The 22,596-nt window shown below is 40.1% G+C and overlaps 1 protein-coding gene across 1 annotated transcript in view; it reads left to right on the top strand.

The window, feature by feature from the left end:
* Window positions 1-22,596, top strand: part of LOC128660487 (mucin-12) — a 770,239-nt gene that overhangs the window by 405,566 nt on the left and 342,077 nt on the right. Inside the window, exon 14 of the mRNA XM_053714362.1 lies at window positions 10,828-10,938. Coding sequence (XP_053570337.1) covers window positions 10,828-10,938 — 111 coding nt within the window. The remainder of the gene's footprint in view (window positions 1-10,827; window positions 10,939-22,596) is intronic.

The following is a 22,596-nucleotide window of genomic DNA, read 5'->3' as shown; positions in this document are numbered from 1 at the left end:
GTTCTTACATAAATTATGTTTTTGTTTCTTGCAACAATGTCCATATGGCGAATAATGCACTTTACTCATCATTGTTTATATATTTTATAATTTACATGTTCATTCTGAAATTTAAGTTTAAGGTCCTTAATTTGTATATAGATATTTTCAATGTATATAGGAAAATACTGTTTCCAACAACAAATATGGTGGATTGCCATAAAAGTTTTTTCCGGTCACGTTACTATTACCATATAAAAGAATCCTTCAGACACTTTATTCCTTGACAAAGCTGACAGTAAACAGTAAAACGTACGTTGGAGCGTCTTCTACAAACATCCACATAATCTATTGCCAGTTTCTCACAGGATGTGGAGTTTTGCCCTGCTGGTCTAAGACTCAGATGTGCGGAGTAGTCTTCTAACTATTCCCTATCCACATCCATCCAGCTTTTTGGCCTACTCTACACAGTTTATTTAAACTGCCTCATATTAAGACTCCTTATATGTGATATATACTCTGTGCATTTGACGGTTTTATACCTTTTTAATATTTTAATAAATTGTATATTTTCAAGCTACTTTGTGGATGACTGTTTACCCACCAGTATAAAAAAGGGAGTGTGCATGAAATAGAGCTGATCTTAGATCTATTAAACGTGAGTAGTGAATCTTCACAACCACATATTACAACATTGTATTTTCAATATTACGTTGTTATATCCTCCTTCTATTTGAGGGACATCTGGAAATATCACTCCATATTATTACAGCTAGAGTGGATGGAAATACCTTGGATTTCCACTTAAAGGCACATTCCTGAACTTTTTAAGATCAAATATAACCTTTTATTTCTTTTTTTCATTATTTTTTTTGTTTTTCTTCACCAAGATCACATTTATTGTCACTTATTATTTTTGCATTGTGATTTATTGTATATTTATTTCATTTCTTGGAGTTGAGAGCAATCTTCAATGCCTTGACAGCTTGGCCTCATTTTTCTTTAGTCCGGTTTATTAGACTCCAGTCGGACAACATCACCTCAGTGGCTTACTTCAACCACCAGGGAGGAACTCTGAGTTCCTTGCTTTATGAAGGAGGTGACTCGCATTCTGCAGTGGACGGAACCTCAGGATTGTCTCCTATTTGCTATCCACATTCCAGGGGTGGACTACTGGGAGACGGATTTTCCGAGCAGACAGACTTTTCATTCTGGGGAGTGGGCTCTCCATCCGGAAGTGTTCTCAAGGTTAAAGGGACAGTAAACACCAGAATTTTTGTTGTTTTAAAAGATAGATAATCCCTTGAATATCAATTCCCCAGTTTTGCATAACCAACACAGTTATAATTCTACACGTTTTACCTCTGTAATTACCTTGTATCTAAGCCTCAGCAGACTGCCCCCTTATTTCAGTTCTTTTGACAGACTTGCATTTTAGCCAATCAGAGCTGTCTTCATGTTAAATTCAAGTGCATGAGCTCAATGTTATCTATATGAAACACGTGAACTAATGCCCTCTAGTGGTGAAAACTTTTAAAATGCATTTAGATTAGAGGCAGCCTTCAAGGTTTAAGAAATTAGCATATAAACCTCCTACAGTAGGTTTAGCTTTCAACTAAGAATACCAAGAGACCAAAGCAAAATTGTTGATAAAAGTAAATTGGAAAGTTGTTTAAAATTACATGCCCTATTTGAAACATGAAAGTTTTTTTTGGACTTGACTGTCCCTTTAACCCTCAGACGTGGAGTTCCAGAATTGGATCTGATGGCGTCTCATCAAAACGCCAAGCTCCCAAAGTACGGTAAAAGGTCAAGAGATCCTCAGGCCGCTCTGATAGACGCTCTAGCGGTTCCTTGGATCTTCTCTCTGACATACCTTTTTCTGCTGTTTGCTCTCCTTCCGCGAGTCATTGCTCGTATCAAACAGGAGAGAGCATCTGTATTTCTAATAGCTCCTGCATGGCCTTGCAGGATCTTGTTCGCGGATCTGGTGAAGATGTCATCTTTTCTACATTGGAGGTTACCTCTTAGGGTCCATTCCTACATCCAAATCTTGATTCTCTGAAGCTGACTGCTTGGAGATTGAACGCCTAGTTTTTTCTAGACATGTTTTTTCTGAGGTGGTCATTAATTCCATGCTTCAGGCTCGTTAACCTGTTACTCACAAGATTTACCATAAGATATGGAGTAAATACCTGTATTGGTGCGATTCTAAGGATTTCTCCTTAAGCCGGATGAGGATTCCCCGCATTATATCTTTTCTTCAGGATGGCCTGGAGAAAGGTTTGTCAGTCAGTACTCTGAGGGGTCAGATTTCTGCACTGTCTATTCTTTTGCTCATACGTCTGGCAGATTTGCCAAATTTTCAAACTTTTGTTCAGGTCCTGGTCAGAATCGGGCCTGTGTTTAAACCTGTGGCTCCTCCTTGGAGCCTTAATTTTGTTCTTTTTGCAGCAGGCTCCGTTTGAGCCACTGCATGTTGTTGATATAAAATTGTTGCCTTGGAAGGTTTTGTTTCTCCTTGCTATTTCTTCTGCTCGCAGGGTTTCTGAGCTTTCAACTCTGCAGTGTGATTCCCCGTACCTTATTTTTCATGCATATAATGCGTTCCTTCGTACTAAATTGGGGTTTCTCCCTAAGGTGGTGTCAGATCGAAACATTAATCAGGAAATTGTTGTTCCTTCTTTTCTTCTTAAACGGGGAGAGTCCACAGATGCACTCATTACTTTTTGGGAAATACAGAACCTAGCCACCAGGAGGAGGTAAAGACACCCCACCCAAAGGCTTACATACCTCCTCCACTTCCCTCATCCCCGAGTCATTCTTTGCCTTTCGTCACAGGAGGCTGGCAAAGAAGTGTCAGAAGTTTACGGAGTTGTCTCTTATGGAGGGTAGTACTCTTCGAAATGGGACTGAATTTTTAAGTAGTCCTGTCAGCCTCTCAGTGAGAGCATGGATGAAAGTTATAGTCCGGTGATGCAGGGAGAGTCTTTCTGTGAAACCATCCCGACTCATAGTAACAGCTCCATAAGCAATCAGCGTTGAGTTTCGCTGCCTGCTTTCTTCACTCAAGTTCATGTCAGAAGCGACGCTACTATCTGTCAAACATGAAGGACCGTGTTACTGTTCCACGGCATAGATTCCGATAAGAGTTTTATTTTACTTTCATTGTGGATGTAATGTAAATGATAGAAAACAGGGTCTCAGTGGGACTCCTTTATCTTTATGGAATCAAGGGTTAATATCTCCTGAGGGGGGTTATTGAGCCGTGGGGGACTTTAATCCAGTTTGTTATGTGATTCTATCTGCTTATGTGTAGAACTGTTGAGACTCATGGCTATTACAGAACGTACAATTTTTTAGAGCTACGCAGTTCTTGTGGACTGGCGTGCCTACATGTCGAGCTGCGCAGTTCTTTAGCCTACATGTCGCACCTCGTGACCGGGCGTGGTCATGTTTTCATTCTCCATTTCTGTATCTTGACCGAGTGGAGGTGGAGAGGGCCTGTTTCCCTGCTTGTCTGGGTCATAGGAGGTGGTGAGTACCCCAGCCATTGGGGGGGGGGGGTGAGGTGCCAGTTATTTTTGTCCATATTTGTCTTGTCAAGTTATGGAGGATTCTGATTTTTCAGAGGAGAATTTTTCTGACTCAGATTCTGTCTCCTGCTTCGATTGTTTGGAGGCCCGGGTAATCCAGCCCAATAATTTATGTCCTGTATGCTGTAATAGTGCTCTTTTCTTCCTCTGGGGAGAGATTGGAGACAGCTGAGCCGTCCGCCTCTGAGGATTCTGTGTTCCGTGAGGCGCGTTCCCTCTAATTTTCTGTTCGTACACAAGCAGTTGTCCCAAATTCCGTTACCCCTTCTCCGGAAGGAGGTTTCTTTCCACCAGAGGTTGCTACTCGGTTGCGCATGGCCATATTTAATGAGGGCCGCCAGCCGAGAGCTTATCCGTGTCCTTTTTTTCTGATGGGTCCTTCCTCTGGGGGAGCAGTTCCCTTTGAGGCTTCAGGGGGACAGCCGGCAGGATCAGGGCCTTCAGATGCCCTGCTGGAGATGAGTTTTGCCTTTCGAGTCAGTCTGACATGCCTGCGTGTATTGCTGCGGCAGGTACTGGAGGCTTGGGGGGATTTTAGTCTTCATTTGCCTCCGGATCCTCAGTCTTCTGATTCTGATGTCGAATAGTGCTAGACGAGGGGAGGGATGTGAATCCTACTCCTGATTGTCTTTTGTTTGTGTATCTAATCCCAGTTCTGCGCTCTTGAGGAATCCGGTCTCTGACAGACTCGCCCTGTTAGTGTTTCTATTCCTTTGGTGTTTCGCCTGCGGGTGCTACCTGCTTTACTTTGATCCGGTTAGGATATGTTTCTTTTATTTCTGGAGCTCGAGACTGTTATAATCTTCCATTTGGAAATTCTTTTCTTGGGATTTGGAACGATTTTATGGTGGCGATGGTTGTTGCTTCCGGCGAAAGTCACACAAAAAAAAGTTAAGACAATGTTTAAGCCTTAGAGCTTATTTGTCTGTTGTCTGTCTGTCTGTTTAGTTTAGCCCTGCTAGGGTTTGGAACTTTCAGTTAAGCCCTTGAACAGTTCATTGTACCCTGGTCTGCAGGCTGGTCCTGGTTGGGTTCTAGTTCTCTCTGTTGTTTTGAGGTTTATATCAGACATGTTGTATCCTTGTCAACAGGCTGGTCCTGTTTGGGTACTACGTTTACTTACTTCGTAAGAGGTTGTTTTCTTCTATTTACAAGTTATAGCAGGTCCTTCTTTCCTAGATGTCAGTCTGGTCCTAGTTTGTTTCATCTTGATGGGCCGTCCAACGTTAGTTCATACTCTATCCTAACGCCTAGATTTAGAGTTTTGCGGCCAAAGGGGTGCGTTAACTACGCGTGCTTTTTTCCCCCCGCACCTTTTAAATACTGCTGGTATTTAGAGTTCACAGAATGGCTGTGTTTTCAGTGCGTTAGGCTCCAAAAAGGGAGCGTAGAGCATAATTTAACGCCACTGCAACTCTCGATACCAGCGGTGCTTACGGACGCGGCCAGCTTCAAAAACGTGCTCATGCACGATTCCCCCATAGAAAACAATGGGGCTGTTTGAGCTGAAAAAAAACCTAACACCTGCAAAAAAGCCGCGTTCAGCTCCTAACGCAGCCCCATTGTTTCCTATGGGGAAACACTTCCTACGTCTGCACCTAACACTCTAACATGTACCCCGAGTCTAAACACCCCTAACCTTACACTTATTAACCCCTATTCTGCCGCCCCCGCTATCGCTGACCCCTGCATATAATTTAAAACCCCTAATCTGCCGTTCCGTACACCCCCGCCACCTACATTATCCCTATGTACCCCTAATCTGCTGCCCTAACATTGCCGACCCCTATATTATATTTATTAACCCCTAATCTGCCGCCCCCAACGTCGCCTCCACCTAACTACACTTATTAACCCCTAATCCGCCTCAATAACCCTATAAGAAATAGTATTAACCCCTAATCTGCCCTCCCTAACATTGCCGACACCTAACTTCAAGTATTAACCCCTAATCTGCCGATCGGAGCTCACCGCTACTCTAATAAATTTTTTAACCCCTAAAGCTAATTCTAACCCTAACACCCCCCTAAGTTAAATATTTTATTCTAACAAAATAAATTAACTCTTATTAAATAACTTATTCCTATTTAAAGCTAAATACTTACCTGTAAAATAAACCCTAATATAGCTACAATATAAATTATAATTATATTGTAGCTATTTTAGGATTAATATTTATTTTACAGGCAACTTTGTAATTATTTTAACCAGGTACAATAGCTATTAAATAGTTAATAACTATTTAATAGTTACCTAGTTAAAATAACCAAATTACCTTTAAAATAAATCCTAACCTAAGTTACAATTAAACCTAACACTACACTATCAATTAAATAAATTAAATAAAATACCTCCAATTACCTACAATTAAACTTAACACTACACTATCAATACATTAATTAAATACAATACCTACAAATAACTACAATTAAACTAACTAAAGTACAAAAAATAAAAAAGAACTAAGTTACAAAAAATAAAAAAATATTTACAAACATTAGAAAAATATTACAACAATTTTAAACTAATTACACCTACTCTAAGCCCCCTAATAAAATAACAAAGACCCCCAAAATAAAAAAAATGCCCTACCCTATTCTAAATTAAAAAAGTTCAAAGCTCTTTTACCTTACCAGCCCTTAAAAGGACCTTTTGTGGGGCATGCCCCAAAGAATTCAGCTCTTTTGCCTGTAAAAAAAACATACAATACCCCCCCCAACATTACAACCCACCACCCACATACCCCTAATCTAACCCAAACCCCCCTTAAATAAACCTAACACTAATCCCCTGAAGATCTTCCTACCTTATCTTCACCTCGCCGGGTATCACCGATCGGTCCTGGCTCCGAAATCTTCATCCAACCCAAGCGGGGGCTGGCGATCCATAATCCTGCGGCTGAAGAGGTCCAGAAGAGGCTCCAAAGTCTTCATCCTATCCGGGAAGAAGAGGCGATCCAGACCGGCAACCATCTTGATCCAAGCGGCATCTTCTATCTTCATCCGATGAGGAACGGCTCCATCGTGAAGACCTCCAGCGCGGATCAATCTTCTTCCTCCGACGTCCAACTGAAGAATGACGGTTCCTTTAAGGGACGTCATCCAAGATGGCGTCCCTCGAATTCCGATTGGCTGATAGGATTCTATCAGCCAATCGGAATTAAGGTAGGAAAATTCTGATTGGCTGATGGAATCAGCCAATCAGAATCTAGTTCAATCTGATTGGCTGATCCGATCAGCCAATCAGATTGAGCTTGCATTCTATTGGCTGATCGGAACAGCCAATAGAATGCTAGCTCAATCTGATTGGCTGATTGGATCAGCCAATCGGATTGAACTTGATTCTGATTGGCTGATTCCATCAGCCAATCAGAATTTTCCTACATTAATTCCGATTGGCTGATAGAATCCTATCAGCCAATCGGAATTCGAGGGACGCCATCTTGGATGACGTCCCTTAAAGGAACCGTCATTCTTCAGTTGGACGTCGGAGGATGAAGATTGATCCGCGCTGGAGGTCTTCACGATGGAGCCGTTCCTCATCGGATGAAGATAGAAGATGCCGCTTGGATCAAGATGGTTGCCGGTCTGGATCGCCTCTTCTTCCCGGATAGGATGAAGACTTTGGAGCCTCTTCTGGACCTCTTCAGCCGCAGGATTATGGATCGCCAGCCCCCGCTTGGGTTGGATGAAGATTTCGGAGCCAGGACCGATCGGTGATACCCGGCGAGGTGAAGATAAGGTAGGAAGATCTTCAGGGGCTTAGTGTTAGGTTTATTTAAGGGGGGTTTGGGTTAGATTAGGGGTATGTGGGTGGTGGGTTGTAATGTTGGGGGGGTATTGTATGTTTTTTTTTACAGGCAAAAGAGCTGAATTCTTAAGGGCTGGTAAGGTAAAAGAGCTTTGAACTTTTTTAATTTAGAATAGGGTAGGGCATTTTTTTATTTTGGGGGGCTTTGTTATTTTATTAGGGGGCTTAGAGTAGGTGTAATTAGTTTAAAATTGCTGTAATATTTTTCTAATGTTTGTAAATATTTTTTTATTTTTTGTAACTTAGTTCTTTTTTATTTTTTGTACTTTAGTTAGTTTATTTAATTGTAGTTATTTGTAGGTATTGTATTTAATTAATGTATTGATAGTGTAGTGTTAGGTTTAATTGTAGGTAATTGTAGGTATTTTATTTAATTAATTTATTGATAGTGTAGTGTTAGGTTTAATTGTAACTTAGGTTAGGATTTATTTTACAGGTAATTTTGTAATTATTTTAACTAAGTAACTATTAAATAGTTATTAACTATTTAATAGCTATTGTACCTGGTTAAAATAATTACAAAGTTGCCTGTAAAATAAATATTAATCCTAAAATAGCTACAATATAATTATAATTTATATTGTAGCTATATTAGGGTTTATTTTACAGGTAAGTATTTAGCTTTAAATAGGAATGTTATTTAATAAGAGTTAATTTATTTCGTTAGAATAAAATTATATTTAACTTAGGGGGGTGTTAGGGTTAGGGTTAGAATTAGCTTTAGGGGTTAAAAAATTTATTAGAGTAGTGGTGAGCTCCGTTCGGCAGATTAGGGGTTAATACTTGAAGTTAGGTGTCGGCGATGTTAGAGAAGGCAGATTAGGGGTTAATACTATTTATTATAGGGTTATTGAGGCGGGAGTGAGGCGGATTAGGGGTTAATAACTTTATTATAGTAGCGGTGCGGTCCGCTCGGCAGATTAGGGGTTAATAAGTGTAGGCAGGTGGAGGCGACGTTGAGGGGGGCAGATTAGGGGTTAATAAATATAATATAGGGGTCGGCGGTGTTAGGGGCAGCAGATTAGGGGTACATAAGGATAACGTAGGTGGCGGCGCTTTGCGGTCGGCAGATTAGGGGTTAATTATTGTAGGTAGCTGGCGGCTTCATTGTGGGGGGCAGGTTAGGGGTTAATAAATATAATATAGGGGTCGGCGGTGTTAGGGACAGCAGATTAGGGGTACATAAGGATAACGTAGGTGGCGGTCGGCAGATTAGGGGTTAAAAAAATTTAATAGAGTGGCGGCGATGTGGGGGGACCTCGGTTTAGGGGTACATAGGTAGTTTATGGGTGTTAGTGTACTTTAGAGCACAGTAGTTAAGAGCTTTATGAACCGGTGTTAGCCCAGAAAGCTCTTAACTACTGACTTTTTTCTGCGGCTGGAGTTTGGTCGTTAGATTTCTAACGCTCACTTCAGCCACGACTCTAAATACCGGCGTTAGAAAGATCCCATTGAAAAGATAGGATACGCAATTGACGTAAGGGGATCTGCGGTATGGAAAAGTCGCGGCTGGAAAGTGAGCGTTAGACCCTTTAATGACTGACTCTAAATACCGGCGGTAGCCCAAAACCAGCGTTAGGAGCCTCTAACGCTGGTTTTGACGGCTACCGCCCAACTCTAAATCTGGCCAAGAGTGTTTTGTCCCTGCATGGCTAGCTGGGTTTACAAAGCTTGCTGTGTATATATATATATATATATATATATATATATATATACATACATATATATATACACAGTTGTATGGAAAAGTTTAGGCACCCCTGACAATTTCCATGATTTTTATTTATAAATTATTGGGTGTTTGGATCAGCAATTTCATTTTGATCTATCAAATAACTGAAGCACACAGTAATATTTCAGTAGTGAAATGAGATTTATTGGATTAAAAAAATGTACAATATGCATCAAAACGAAATTAGACAGGTGCATATATTTGGGCACCCCAACAGAAATATTGCATCAATATTTAGTAGAGCCTCCTTTAGCAGAAATAACAGCCTCTAGATGCTTCCTATAGCCTGTAATGAGTGTCTGGATGAAGGTATTTTAGACCATTCCTTTTTGCAAAACATCTCCAGTTCAGTTAGGTTTAATGGTTGACGAGCATGGACAGCCCGCTTCAAATCACCCCACAAATTTTCAATGATATTCAGGTCTGGGGACTGGGATGGCCATTCCAGAACATTGAACTTGTTCCTCTGCAGAAATGCCAGTGTTTTGGATCGTTGTCTTGTTTAAATATCCAGCCCCGGCATAACTTTGTGACTGATTCCTCAACATTATTCTCAAGTATCTGCTGATATTGAGTGGAATCCATGCGACCCTCAACTTTAACGAGATTACCAGTACTGGCACTGGCCACACAGCCCCACAGCATGATGGAACATCCACCAATATTTACTGTGGGTAGCAAGTGTTTGTCTTGGAACGCTGTGTTCTTTTGCCGTGATGCATAACGCCCCTTGTTATGATCAAATAACTCAATCTTTGTTTCATCAGTCCACAGCACCTTCTTCCAAAATGAAGCTGGCTTGTCCAAATGTGCGTTTGCATACCTCAAGCTACTCTGTTTGTTGCGTGTGTGCAGAAAAGGCTTCTTCCGCATCACTCTCCCATACAGCTTCTCCTTGTGCAAAGTGTGCTGAATTGTTGAACGATGCACAGTGACACCATCTGCAGCAAGATGATGTTGGAGGTCTTTGGAGGTGGTCTGCGGGCTGTTTTTGACCGTTCTCACCATCCTTTGCCTCTCCGATATTTTACTTGGCCTCTCACTTCTAGTCTTAACAAGAACTGTGCCTGTGGTCTTCCATTTCCTCACTATGTTTCTCACAGTGGACACTGACAGCTTAAATCTCTGTGATAGCTTTTTGTTTCCTTCCTCTAAACCATAATGTTGAACAATCTTTGTTTTCAGGTCATTTGAGAGTTGTTTTGAGGCCCCCATGTTGCCACTCTTCAGAGGAGAGTTAAAGAGAATAACAACTTGCAAATGGCCACCTTAAATACCTTTTCTCATGATTGGATGCACCTGTCTATGAAGTTCAAGGCTTAGTGGGCTCACCAAATCAATTGTGTGTTCCAATTAATCAGTGCTAGGTACTTACAGGTATTCAAATCAACAAAATGACAAGGGTGGCCAAATTTATTCACCTGTCTAATTTTGTTTTGATGCATATTGCACATTTTCTGTTAATAAACCTCATTTCACTACTGAAATATTACTGTGTCCTTCAGTTATTTGATAGATCAAAATGAAATTGCTGATCCAAACACCCAATTATTTATAAATGAAAATCATGAAAATTGTCAGGGGTGCCTAAACTATTGCATACAACTGTGTGTGTGTATGTATATATATATATATATATATATATATATATATATATATATATATATATATATATATATATATAAAATTACTTTTTTATTATTATTACAGCTACTAGTGTGGAGCCACAAAACAAGACACAGCACATCAGTTTATTAAAGGATGACCCTGCGCAAGACACTGTATCATCTTCTACTTGCATGTCAACGGAAACAAGACACGGTAAGTCTTACAATATTCGTACCTGCCTTTTATATTCTAGAATTTAAAGGGCTATAAAACCACAAAAAAAATTGTGATTCAGACAGCAAACCATTTTTAAAAAGTTTCCGATTTACTTCTATTATCAAATTTGCTTCTTTCCCATGATATTCTGTGTTGAAGAGATACCTAGGTAGGCATCTGGAGCACTACATGGCAGGAAATAGTGCTGTCATCTAGTGCTCTTGCAAATGGATAACATCAGCTAATACGTCTAGTGACACCAGCGTCACTAGGGTACTTCTAAGAGGCGCCAAGGGTAGATATAACACAGTTTAAAACAAAAATATGTACTATAGATAGCAAGGTGTTGTTCAGTGATACATATAGCACCAATATTAAAGTTCTCTAAGAAATGATTGTAAAATAGAAAATAATAAGAGAATAGTAAATTATATTATATATATATATATATATATATATATATATACAAACTGTGTAGTCCAGTAAAAATGGTTCCGTGCAATCTTCAGCAAAGTACAATTGGTAGTTTCCCAGGGTTATATATGATGAGCGATGTATCCAGAAGAGGTAGGCTGCTCCTCCAGGGTGTTGTGCCAAAAACACAGATGATAGATCTAAGAAGAAATAGATAGAGGGCGCCACATAGTGCAGGTCATATAACGATAGAACAATGCAGCAATAGGAACATAAGAATCCTACTCACAAATTGTGGAGCACAGAAGTGCAGTATTCGCAGTCCGGAACCATACGTCGTCCGGTAGACTACAGTAGGAAGATGTTGCCAATTGGGGTCCTCGTCTCACCAGGGAGAGTCCAGGGATATCCAAAGTGATGTGATGAAAGCAGATCAATGTACCAAAGATCCAACTGCAGGTTCAGAGACACTTTATGGAGTGCCAAGGAAAATATTTGGCCAAAGCCAAAAATGATGGTAGGCAGCAAAAGGAGAGTTTAAAAAATTATTAAAAATGTATTAACAATAAAAACAACAGCAACGCGTTTCTCAGTGTACCACACTGTTTCATCAGGCTAAACAAACATACTCTCAGCTGCCATATTTAAAACAAATAGAAGCCAATCAATGATCAGAAAAAATTAACACCCCTAATGGGGCATACCAATATACATATAGTGAAGTCAGTAATACAGAGGTTTGTTTATACAAAGTAAATATATATTGATATAAATCGTGTAAATAATCATTTTCAAAAACAGCAAATTATTCATATTTAAATAATATAATATGAAACGCTACTTAATTTAATTTAAATATATGGAAATGTGGTAATATAGTAAACCCTAAGGAAAACTAAAATGGTATAGGCTTATCTTAGACGAAAATCTGTTTCTGTTAGATAATATTGTTATAATTTCTCCAACATAGGTGTGTCCGGTCCATGGCGTCATCCTTACTTGTGGGATATTCTCTTCCCCAACAGGAAATGGCAAAGAGCCCAGCAAAGCTGGTCACATGATCCCTCCTAGGCTCCGCCTACCCCAGTCATTCTCTTTGCCGTTGTACAGGCAACATCTCCACGGAGATGGCTTAGAGTTTTTTAGTGTTTAACTGTAGTTTTTATTATTCAATCAAGAGTTTGTTATTTTAAAATAGTGCTGGTATGTACTATTTACTCTGAAACAGAAAAGAGATGAAGATTTCTGTTTGTAAGAGGAAAATGATTTTAGCAACCGTTACTAAAATCGATGGCTGTTCCACACAGGACTGTTGAGAGGAATTAACTTCAGTTGAGGGAACAGTGAGCAGAATTTTACTGCTTGAGGTATGACACATTCTAACAAGACAATGTAATGCTGGAAGCTGTCATTTTCCCTATGGGATCCGGTAAGCCATTTTTATTACAGACAATAAATAAGGGCTTCACAAGGGCTTTTTAAGACTGTAGACATTTTCTGGGCTAAATCGATTCATATATAAACATATTTAGCCTTGAGGAATCATTTTAATCTGGGTATTTTGTAAAATAATATCGGCAGGCACTGTTTTGGACACCTTATTCTCTAGGGGCTTTCCCTAATCATAGGCAGAGTCTCATTTTCGCGCCGGTATTGCGCACTTGTTTTTGAGAAGCATGACATGCAGTCGCATGTGTGAGGAGCTCTGATACATAGAAAAGACTTTCTGAAGGCGTCATTTGGTATCGTATTCCCCTTTGGGCTTGGTTGGGTCTCAGCAAAGCAGATACCAGGGACTGTAAAGGGGTTAAAGATAACCCGTTATTTTAAGGGTTAAAGCTTCCAAATTTGGTGTGCAATACTTTTAAGGCTTTAAGACACTGTGGTGAAATTTTGGTGAATTTTGAACAATTCCTTCATACTTTTTCGCAATTGCAGTAATAAAGTGTGTTCAGTTTAAAATTTAAAGTGACAGTAACGGTTTTATTTTAAAACGTTTTTTGTACTTTGTTATCAAGTTTATGCCTGTTTAACATGTCTGAACTACCAGATAGACTGTGTTCTGAATGTGGGGAAGCCAAGGTTCCTTCTCATTTAAATAGATGTGATTTATGTGACACAAAATTTAGAGTAAATGATGCCCAAGATGATTCCTCAAGTGAGGGGAGTAAGCATGGTACTGCATCATCCCCTCCTTCGTCTACACCAGTCTTGCCCACTCAGGAGGCCCCTAGTACATCTAGCGCGCCAATACTCCTTACTATGCAACAATTAACGGCTGTAATGGATAATTCTATCAAAAACATTTTAGCCAAAATGCCCACTTATCAGCGTAAGCGCGACTGCTCTGTTTTAGATAATACTGAAGAGCATGAGGACGCTGATGATATTGTTTCTGAAGGGCCCCTACACCAGTCTGAGGGGGCCAGGGAGGTTTTGTCTGAGGGAGAAATTTCAGATTCAGGGAAAATTTCTCAACAAGCTGAACCTGATGTGATTACATTTAAATTTAAGTTGGAACATCTCCGCGCTCTGCTTAAGGAGGTGTTATCCACTCTGGATGATTGTGAGAATTTGATCATCCCAGAGAAACTATGTAAAATGGACAAGTTCCTAGAGGTCCCGGGGCCCCCAGAAGCTTTTCCTATACCCAAGCGGGTGGCGGACATTGTAAATAAAGAATGGGAGAGGCCCGGTATACCTTTCGTCCCTCCCCCCATATTTAAAAAATTGTTTCCTATGGTCGACCCCAGAAAGGACTTATGGCAGACAGTCCCCAAGGTCGAGGGGGCGGTTTCTACTTTAAACAAACGCACCACTATACCCATAGAAGATAGTTGTGCTTTCAAAGATCCTATGGATAAAAAATTAGAAGGTTTGCTTAAAAAGATGTTTGTTCAGCAAGGTTACCTTCTACAACCAATTTCATGCATTGTCCCTGTCACTACAGCCGCGTGTTTCTGGTTCGATGAGCTAGAAAAGGCGATCACTAGTGATTCTCCTCCTTATGAGGAGATTATGGACAGAATCCGTGCTCTCAAATTGGCTAATTCTTTCACCCTAGACGCCACTTTGCAATTGGCTAGGTTAGCGGCGAAAAATTCTGGGTTTGCTATTGTGGCGCGCAGAGCGCTTTGGTTGAAATCTTGGTCAGCGGATGCGTCTTCCAAGAACAAATTGCTTAACATTCCTTTCAAGGGGAAAACGCTGTTTGGCCCTGACTTGAAAGAGATTATCTCTGATATCACTGGGGGCAAGGGCCACGCCCTTCCTCAGGATAGGTCTTTCAAGGCCAAAAATAAACCTAATTTTCGTCCCTTTCGTAGAAACGGACCAGCCCCAAGTGCTACGTCCTCTAAGCAAGAGGGTAATACTTCTCAAGCCAAGCCAGCCTGGAGACCAATGCAAGGCTGGAACAAGGGAAAGCAGGCCAAGAAACCTGCCACTGCTACCAAGACAGCATGAACTGTTGGCCCCCGATCCGGGACCGGATCTGGTGGGGGGCAGACTCTCTCTCTTCGCTCAGGCTTGGGCAAGAGATGTTCTGGATCCTTGGGCACTAGAAATAGTCTCCCAAGGTTATCTTCTGGAATTCAAAGGGCTTCCCCCAAGGGGGAGGTTCCACAGGTCTCAATTGTCTTCAGACCACATAAAAAAACAGGCATTCTTACATTGTGTAGAAGACCTGTTAAAAATGGGAGTGATTCATCCTGTTCCATTAGGGGAACAAGGGATGGGGTTCTACTCCAATCTGTTCGTAGTTCCCAAAAAAGAGGGAACGTTCAGACCAATCTTAGATCTCAAGATCCTAAACAAGTTTCTCAAGGTTCCATCGTTCAAAATGGAAACCATTCGAACAATTCTTCCTTCCATCCAGGAAGGTCAATTCATGACCACGGTGGATTTAAAGGATGCGTATCTACATATTCCTATCCACAAGGAACATCATCGGTTCCTAAGGTTCGCATTCCTGGACAAGCATTACCAGTTCGTGGCACTTCCTTTCGGATTAGCCACTGCTCCAAGGATTTTCACAAAGGTACTAGGGTCCCTTCTAGCGGTGCTAAGACCAAGGGGCATTGCAGTAGTACCTTACTTGGACGACATTCTGATTCAAGCGTCGTCCCTTCCTCAAGCAAAGGCTCACACGGACATAGTCCTGGCCTTTCTCAGATCTCACGGATGGAAAGTGAACGTAGAAAAGAGTTCTCTATCTCCGTCAACAAGGGTTCCCTTCTTGGGAACAATAATAGACTCCTTAGAAATGAGGATTTTTCTGACAGAGGCCAGAAAAACAAAACTTCTAAACTCTTGTCAAATACTTCATTCCGTTCCTCTTCCTTCCATAGCGCAGTGCATGGAAGTAATAGGTTTGATGGTAGCGGCAATGGACATAGTTCCTTTTGCGCGCATTCATCTAAGACCATTACAACTGTGCATGCTCAGTCAGTGGAATGGGGACTATACAGACTTGTCTCCGACGATACAAGTAAATCAGAGGACCAGAGATTCACTCCGTTGGTGGCTGTCCCTGGACAACCTGTCACAAGGGATGAACTTCCGCAGGCCAGAGTGGGTCATTGTCACGACCGACGCCAGTCTGATGGGCTGGGGCGCGGTCTGGGGACCCCTGAAAGCTCAGGGTCTTTGGTCTCGGGAAGAATCTCTTCTACCCATAAATATTCTGGAACTGAGAGCGATACTCAATGCTCTCAAGGCTTGGCCTCAGCTAGCAAAGGCCAAGTTCATACGGTTTCAATCAGACAACATGACGACTGTTGTGTACATCAACCATCAGGGGGGAACAAGGAGTTCCCTGGCGATGGAAGAAGTGACCAAAATCATTCAATGGGCGGAGACTCACTCCTGCCACCTGTCTGCAATCCACATCCCAGGAGTGGAAAATTGGGAAGCGGATTTTCTGAGTCGTCAGACATTACATCCGGGGGAGTGGGAACTCCATCCGGAAATCTTTGCCCAAATTACTCAACTGTGGGGCATTCCAGACATGGATCTGATGGCCTCTCGTCAGAACTTCAAGGTTCCTTGCTACGGGTCCAGATCCAGGGATCCCAAGGCGACTCTAGTAGATGCACTAGTAGCACCTTGGACCTTCAAACTAGCTTATGTATTCCCGCCGTTTCCTCTCATCCCCAGGCTGGTAGCCAGGATCAATCAGGAGAGGGCATCGGTGATCTTGATAGCTCCTGCGTGGCCACGCAGGACTTGGTATGCAGATCTGGTGAATATGTCATCGGCTCCACCATGGAAGCTACCTTTGAGACGAGACCTTCTTGTTCAAGGTCCGTTCGAACATCCGAATCTGGTCTCACTCCAACTGACTGCTTGGAGATTGAACGCTTGATCTTATCAAAGCGAGGGTTCTCAGATTCTGTTATTGATACTCTTGTTCAGGCCAGAAAGCCTGTAACCAGAAAAATTTACCACAAAATATGGAAAAAATATATCTGTTGGTGTGAATCTAAAGGATTCCCTTGGGACAAGGTAAAAATTCCTAAGATTCTATCCTTTCTTCAAGAAGGATTGGAGAAAGGATTATCTGCAAGTTCCTTGAAGGGACAGATTTCTGCCTTGTCTGTGTTACTTCACAAAAAGTTGGCAGCTGTGCCAGATGTTCAAGCCTTTGTTCAGGCTCTGGTTAGAATCAAGCCTGTTTACAAACCTTTGACTCCTCCTTGGAGTCTCAACTTAGTTCTTTCAGTTCTTCAGGGGGTTCCGTTTGAACCCTTACATTCCGTTGATATTAAGTTATTATCTTGGAAAGTTCTGTTTTTGGTTGCAATTTCTTCTGCTAGAAGAGTTTCAGAATTATCTGCTCTGCAGTGTTCTCCTCCTTATCTGGTGTTCCATGCAGATAAGGTGGTTTTACGTACTAAACCTGGTTTTCTTCCGAAAGTTGTTTCTAACAAAAACATTAACCAGGAGATAGTCGTGCCTTCTTTGTGTCCGAATCCAGTTTCAAAGAAGGAACGTTTGTTGCACAATTTGGATGTTGTTCGCGCTCTAAAATTCTATTTAGATGCTACAAAGGATTTTAGACAAACATCTTCCTTGTTTGTTGTTTACTCTGGTAAAAGGAGAGGTCACAAAGCAACTTCTACCTCTCTCTCTTTTTGGATTAAAAGCATCATCAGATTGGCTTATGAGACTGCCGGACGGCAGCCTCCTGAAAGAATCACAGCTCATTCCACTAGGGCTGTGGCTTCCACATGGGCCTTCAAGAACGAGGCTTCTGTTGATCAGATATGTCGGGCAGCGACTTGGTCTTCACTGCACACTTTTACCAAATTTTACAAGTTTGATACTTTTGCTTCTTCTGAGGCTATTTTTGGGAGAAAGGTTTTGCAAGCCGTGGTGCCTTCCATTTAGGCGACCTGATTTGCTCCCTCCCTTCATCCGTGTCCTAAAGCTTTGGTATTGGTTCCCACAAGTAAGGATGACGCCGTGGACCGGACACACCTATGTTGGAGAAAACAGAATTTATGTTTACCTGATAAATTACTTTCTCCAACGGTGTGTCCGGCCCACGGCCCGCCCTGGTTTTTTAATCAGGTCTGATAATTTATTTTCTTTAACTACAGTCACCACGGTATCATATGGTTTCTCCTATGCAAATATTCCTCCTTTACGTCGGTCGAATGACTGGGGTAGGCGGAGCCTAGGAGGGATCATGTGACCAGCTTTGCTGGGCTCTTTGCCATTTCCTGTTGGGGAAGAGAATATCCCACAAGTAAGGATGACGCCGTGGACCGGACACACCGTTGGAGAAAGTAATTTATGAGGTAAACATAAATTCTGTTTTGTACTAATGGTCTATTAGTTAAGGGGTATGAAATAATCCTAATACTTTTTGAAAAGTAAAAATAAACAATTTCAAACATGTATAAAATACGGATTGCTATTGCAACAATATGTTCGTGGTGAGGGGGAGTGGACAAACCCCAAGATTGGTGATGCAAATTCTAATAGTGGTGAATCGATTAAACAGATTCCCTAGCATCGCAGTTAGAGATTAAAAGTTAAAGAAACTATTATCGGCAGAACTACTGACAAAAGAGATTCAGTAATGTTCAAAAAAGACAAATATGATGTAGTTTAAACATAGACGTTCCCTGTTTCCATAGTAACAATAGTGTGTTAATTTTATAGAGAGAGTGATGTCAGTAAGGGGCATGGCTAATTACGCTGCATGTAGATATGACCCATCGCGAAACAATAAAGAACCAACACTATGTTTATTAGCCATGAAATTAAGTGATGAAGTGTCTAGAATAGAGGTGGTGCATAAATTTAAGCCATCCCGAGTATTTAGGGTGAATAATGTGGCGAGTAACAAATATACAGAGGGACGTGAGTCCGGACAAGGGAGGGGTGTGTGTGATGATCGGCCAATAGCGTGCGTATATTATGTAAACATAAAAGCGTGGGTCCTAACCTAGGAAAGTACAACAGCCAATCACTAAGGCTTGTCTACTGGGAACAATCTAGAAGGGTGTGTGATAATCGGCCAGTGGCGTGTGTGTCTCATGTAAACATAGAGGCGTGGATTCTAACTTAGGATTCAGTTTACTCCCACATCACATCTATTTGTCTTAATGCCTATTTTATTTATTCTCACATATTATTATACACATGGTAATTTATATATACCCTATCCCCACCTCCTTTTGGCCCCTTTCCCCCTGACCGGCTACCGATATTATGGGAACTTTCCACTTTCCATTTATACCATTGACATAGCTCTTAGCAGATAAGCGTCAATGATTGGCTGATTTAACTTCCCTAAGTTAGAATCCACGCCTCTATGTTTACATGACACACACACGCCACTGGCCGATTATCACACACCCTTCTAGTTTGTTCCCAGTAGACAAGCCTTAGTGATTGGCTGTTGTACTTTCCTAGGTTAGGACCCACGCTTTTATGTTTACATAATATACGCACGCTATTGGCCGATCATCACACACACCCCTCCCTTGTCCGGACTCACGTCCCTCTGTATATTTGTTACTCGCCACATTATTCACCCTAAATACTCGGGATGGCTTAAATTTATGCACCACCTCTATTCTAGACACTTCATCACTTAATTTCATGGCTAATAAACATAGTGTTGGTTCTTTATTTTTTCGCGATGGGTCATATCTACATGCAGCGTAATTAGCCATGCCCCTTACTGACATCACTCTCTCTATAAAATTAACACACTATTGTTACTATGGAAACAGGGAACGACTATGTTTAAACTACATCACATTTGTCTTTTTTGAACATTACTGAATCTCTGTTGTCAGTAGTTCTGCCGATAATAGTTTCTTTAACTTTTAATCTCTAACTGCGATGCTAGGGAATCTGTTTAATCGATTCACCACTATTAGAATTTGCATCACCAATCTTGGGGTTTGTCCACTCCCCTTCACCACGAACATATTGTTGCAATAGCAATCCGTATTTTATACATGTTTGAAATTGTTTATTTTTACTTTTCAAAAAGTATTAGGATTATTTCATACCCCTTAACTAATAGACCATTAGTACAAATTATAACAATATTATCTAACAGAAACAGATTTTCGTCTAAGATAAGCCTATACCATTTTAGTTTGCCTTAGGGTTTACTATATTACCACATTTCCATATATTTAAATTAATTTAAGTAACGTTTCATATTATATTATTTAAATATGAATAATTTGCTGTTTTTGAAAATGATTATTTACACGATTTATATATATATGCGCTTCGCAGCAGGCTGGAGCCCGGTTTTCCTCTCAGAGTGCAGTGAATGTCAGAGGGATGGGAAGAGAGTATTGCCTATTTGAATTCAATAGTCTTCCTTCTACGGGATCTATTTCATAGGTTCTCTGTTATCGGTCGTAGAGATTCATCTCTTACCTCCCTTTTCAGATCGACGATATACTCTTATATACCATTACCTCTACTGATTCTTGTTTCAGTACTGGTTTGGCTATCTACTATATGTAGATGAGTGTCTTAGGGTAAGTAAGTCTTATTTTTTATGACACTCTAAGCTATGGTTGGGCACTTTCTATGTAAAGTTCTAAATATATGTCTTTAAACTTATATTTGCCATGATTCAGGATAATCAGTATTCCTTTAAAATCCAGACTGTCAGTTTCATTATTTGGGATAATGCATTTTAATTCAATTTATTTTTCTTTACCTTGAAAATTTTCATTTGATCATTTTTCCCTGTGTGCTGTTAGGCTCGCGGGGGCAGAAAATGATTCTTTTTATTGCGTCATTCTTGGCGCAGACTTTTTTGTGGGCGCCGGTTCTGGCATCAGAGGTTGTGGCGTCATACTTGGCGCCAAAAATATGGGCGTTGTATTTAGCGCCAATAATGTGGGCGTCATATTTGGCGCCAAAAAATGTGGGTGTATTTTTTGTTCCACTTTTTTTCCTCACATTATTTAAACCTCACTTTTTTATTGCTTCTGGTTTCTAGAAGCTTATTATTTTGCATTCTTTTCCCATTCCTGAAACTGTCATTTAAGGAATTTGATAATTTTGCTTTAAATATTGTTTTTTTCTATTACATTTTGCAAGATTTCACTGTTCCTGTTTCAAAACGATCTAAGGGATTCCTGTTGACTGAGTTCAGTCCTACCAAAGCTAAGTTCATTTATTTTAAATGTTATGAATGTTTATCTTTAGCTATGGTTTGTAATAAGTTATCATGATAAACTTTTACATGCAGAATCCATTAGTATTTATGCTTTATATATTGCTATTCTTTTTACATCTTATGTACAAGAAATATTTAGAAGATTTATAAGAATATTTTTCTGATTCTATTTTAAAGGCTTTGTCTGACATCGTGCCTTTTTTTTTTTTTTTAAATTTTAAAGTTTTTTTATTGATCGTTGTAAAGTAACAGAAAACGTCATTTGGGAGACACAGCTCCCATACAATGCGATTAGTAATATTTACAAGTTTTATATAGATAACATAACATCGATCTATAACTACTTCCAAGTTCAAGCTGATTTAGCTATTTCAGCCCTAAGCAGAATAACAAAAAACAAAACAAAAAAAAAAAAAAGCAAAAACATAAAGAAGCAAAAAGGAGCGACAGAAAAAACCTTGCAGAGAAAGATTACTCCTCTTTTAATTCTAAACTAATTCGATTATTCTTATATAAGATCGTCTACAGAAACTTGTTATGTTCCTATCTAAATACCTCAGCTGTTCAATCTCTTCAAGGTGTGTTATTTACCACTTCTAGCTATTTCTGGGGTACCCCCTTACTCTTACTACATATGTCTGAGCGAATTTCTAATAAATGAGATTATTCTGCTGGTTCCTAATTCTGAGCAGTTACCATTCCTTGTTATGGGTGACAAACAATCCAACCTATACTGAGGGCTAGGAATTATCCATGTCAAGTGGGAGGGAGGTGGGGGAGGGAGAAGAAAAAAAAAAAAAAAAAAAAAAAGGGGGGGGGGGGAAGAGAAGGAAAAAAGTAGTGGGATAAAGATAGAAGACCAACCATTCCCTTCTTTCCTAACATAGCCAGCTTCTAGGAAACCGACTCCGTTCTATTTGTTGTTGGAACCAAGAGGAAGAATTAAAATGTCGCACTACCTGTTTTTGTACATTGACATCGTGCCTTCTAATAAAATTTTTAGGTCTTTTTCAAACTTCTTTTTTAATTATTGAAGTTTCAAATGACCAACAACATACTGATTTATCCTTCTCTGATGATGTTTTTTTCTCATTCAGAATTTTCTTCATCAGATATTGACACTTAACAAATCTACTTTTTTTTTTTTTTTTTTAATTAAAGTACATTTGTTCTTTGTTGAAAAGGTGTTGATTATTTTGGATATTAAGGTAACTAGTTCTATTTCAAGACTAGCTAACACTATTTCTGCTTATTTATTCTTCTGTGTTTTCAGAGGTTTTTTCCAGTTTCTCATACTAGGGAATTGAATAGGCTGAGAATTTTCTTTTATTCCTTCTTCAAAGGTTTTAAACTATATTCTTTGCCGGCAATTAAATTCAATTTGGAGGGTTCTCCAATTTATTGGGGCTATCTCTACTCCTACTAATTATGCTATCGTTTCTATAGCAAAATAGTATTTATTTTCCTTTAGATGGTTGTATCTTTTTTATGGAAAATTATTTAGTTTCAGGTACTTTTCTTGGACCTGTGATTTATTTTGTTGATGTTGCAATTGCTTCATTTTTTCTGTT

Source organism: Bombina bombina, chromosome 5, assembly GCF_027579735.1.
Source record: "Bombina bombina isolate aBomBom1 chromosome 5, aBomBom1.pri, whole genome shotgun sequence".
Taxonomy (NCBI): domain Eukaryota; kingdom Metazoa; phylum Chordata; class Amphibia; order Anura; family Bombinatoridae; genus Bombina; species Bombina bombina.
This window is presented reverse-complemented; position numbering and strand designations above follow the sequence as displayed.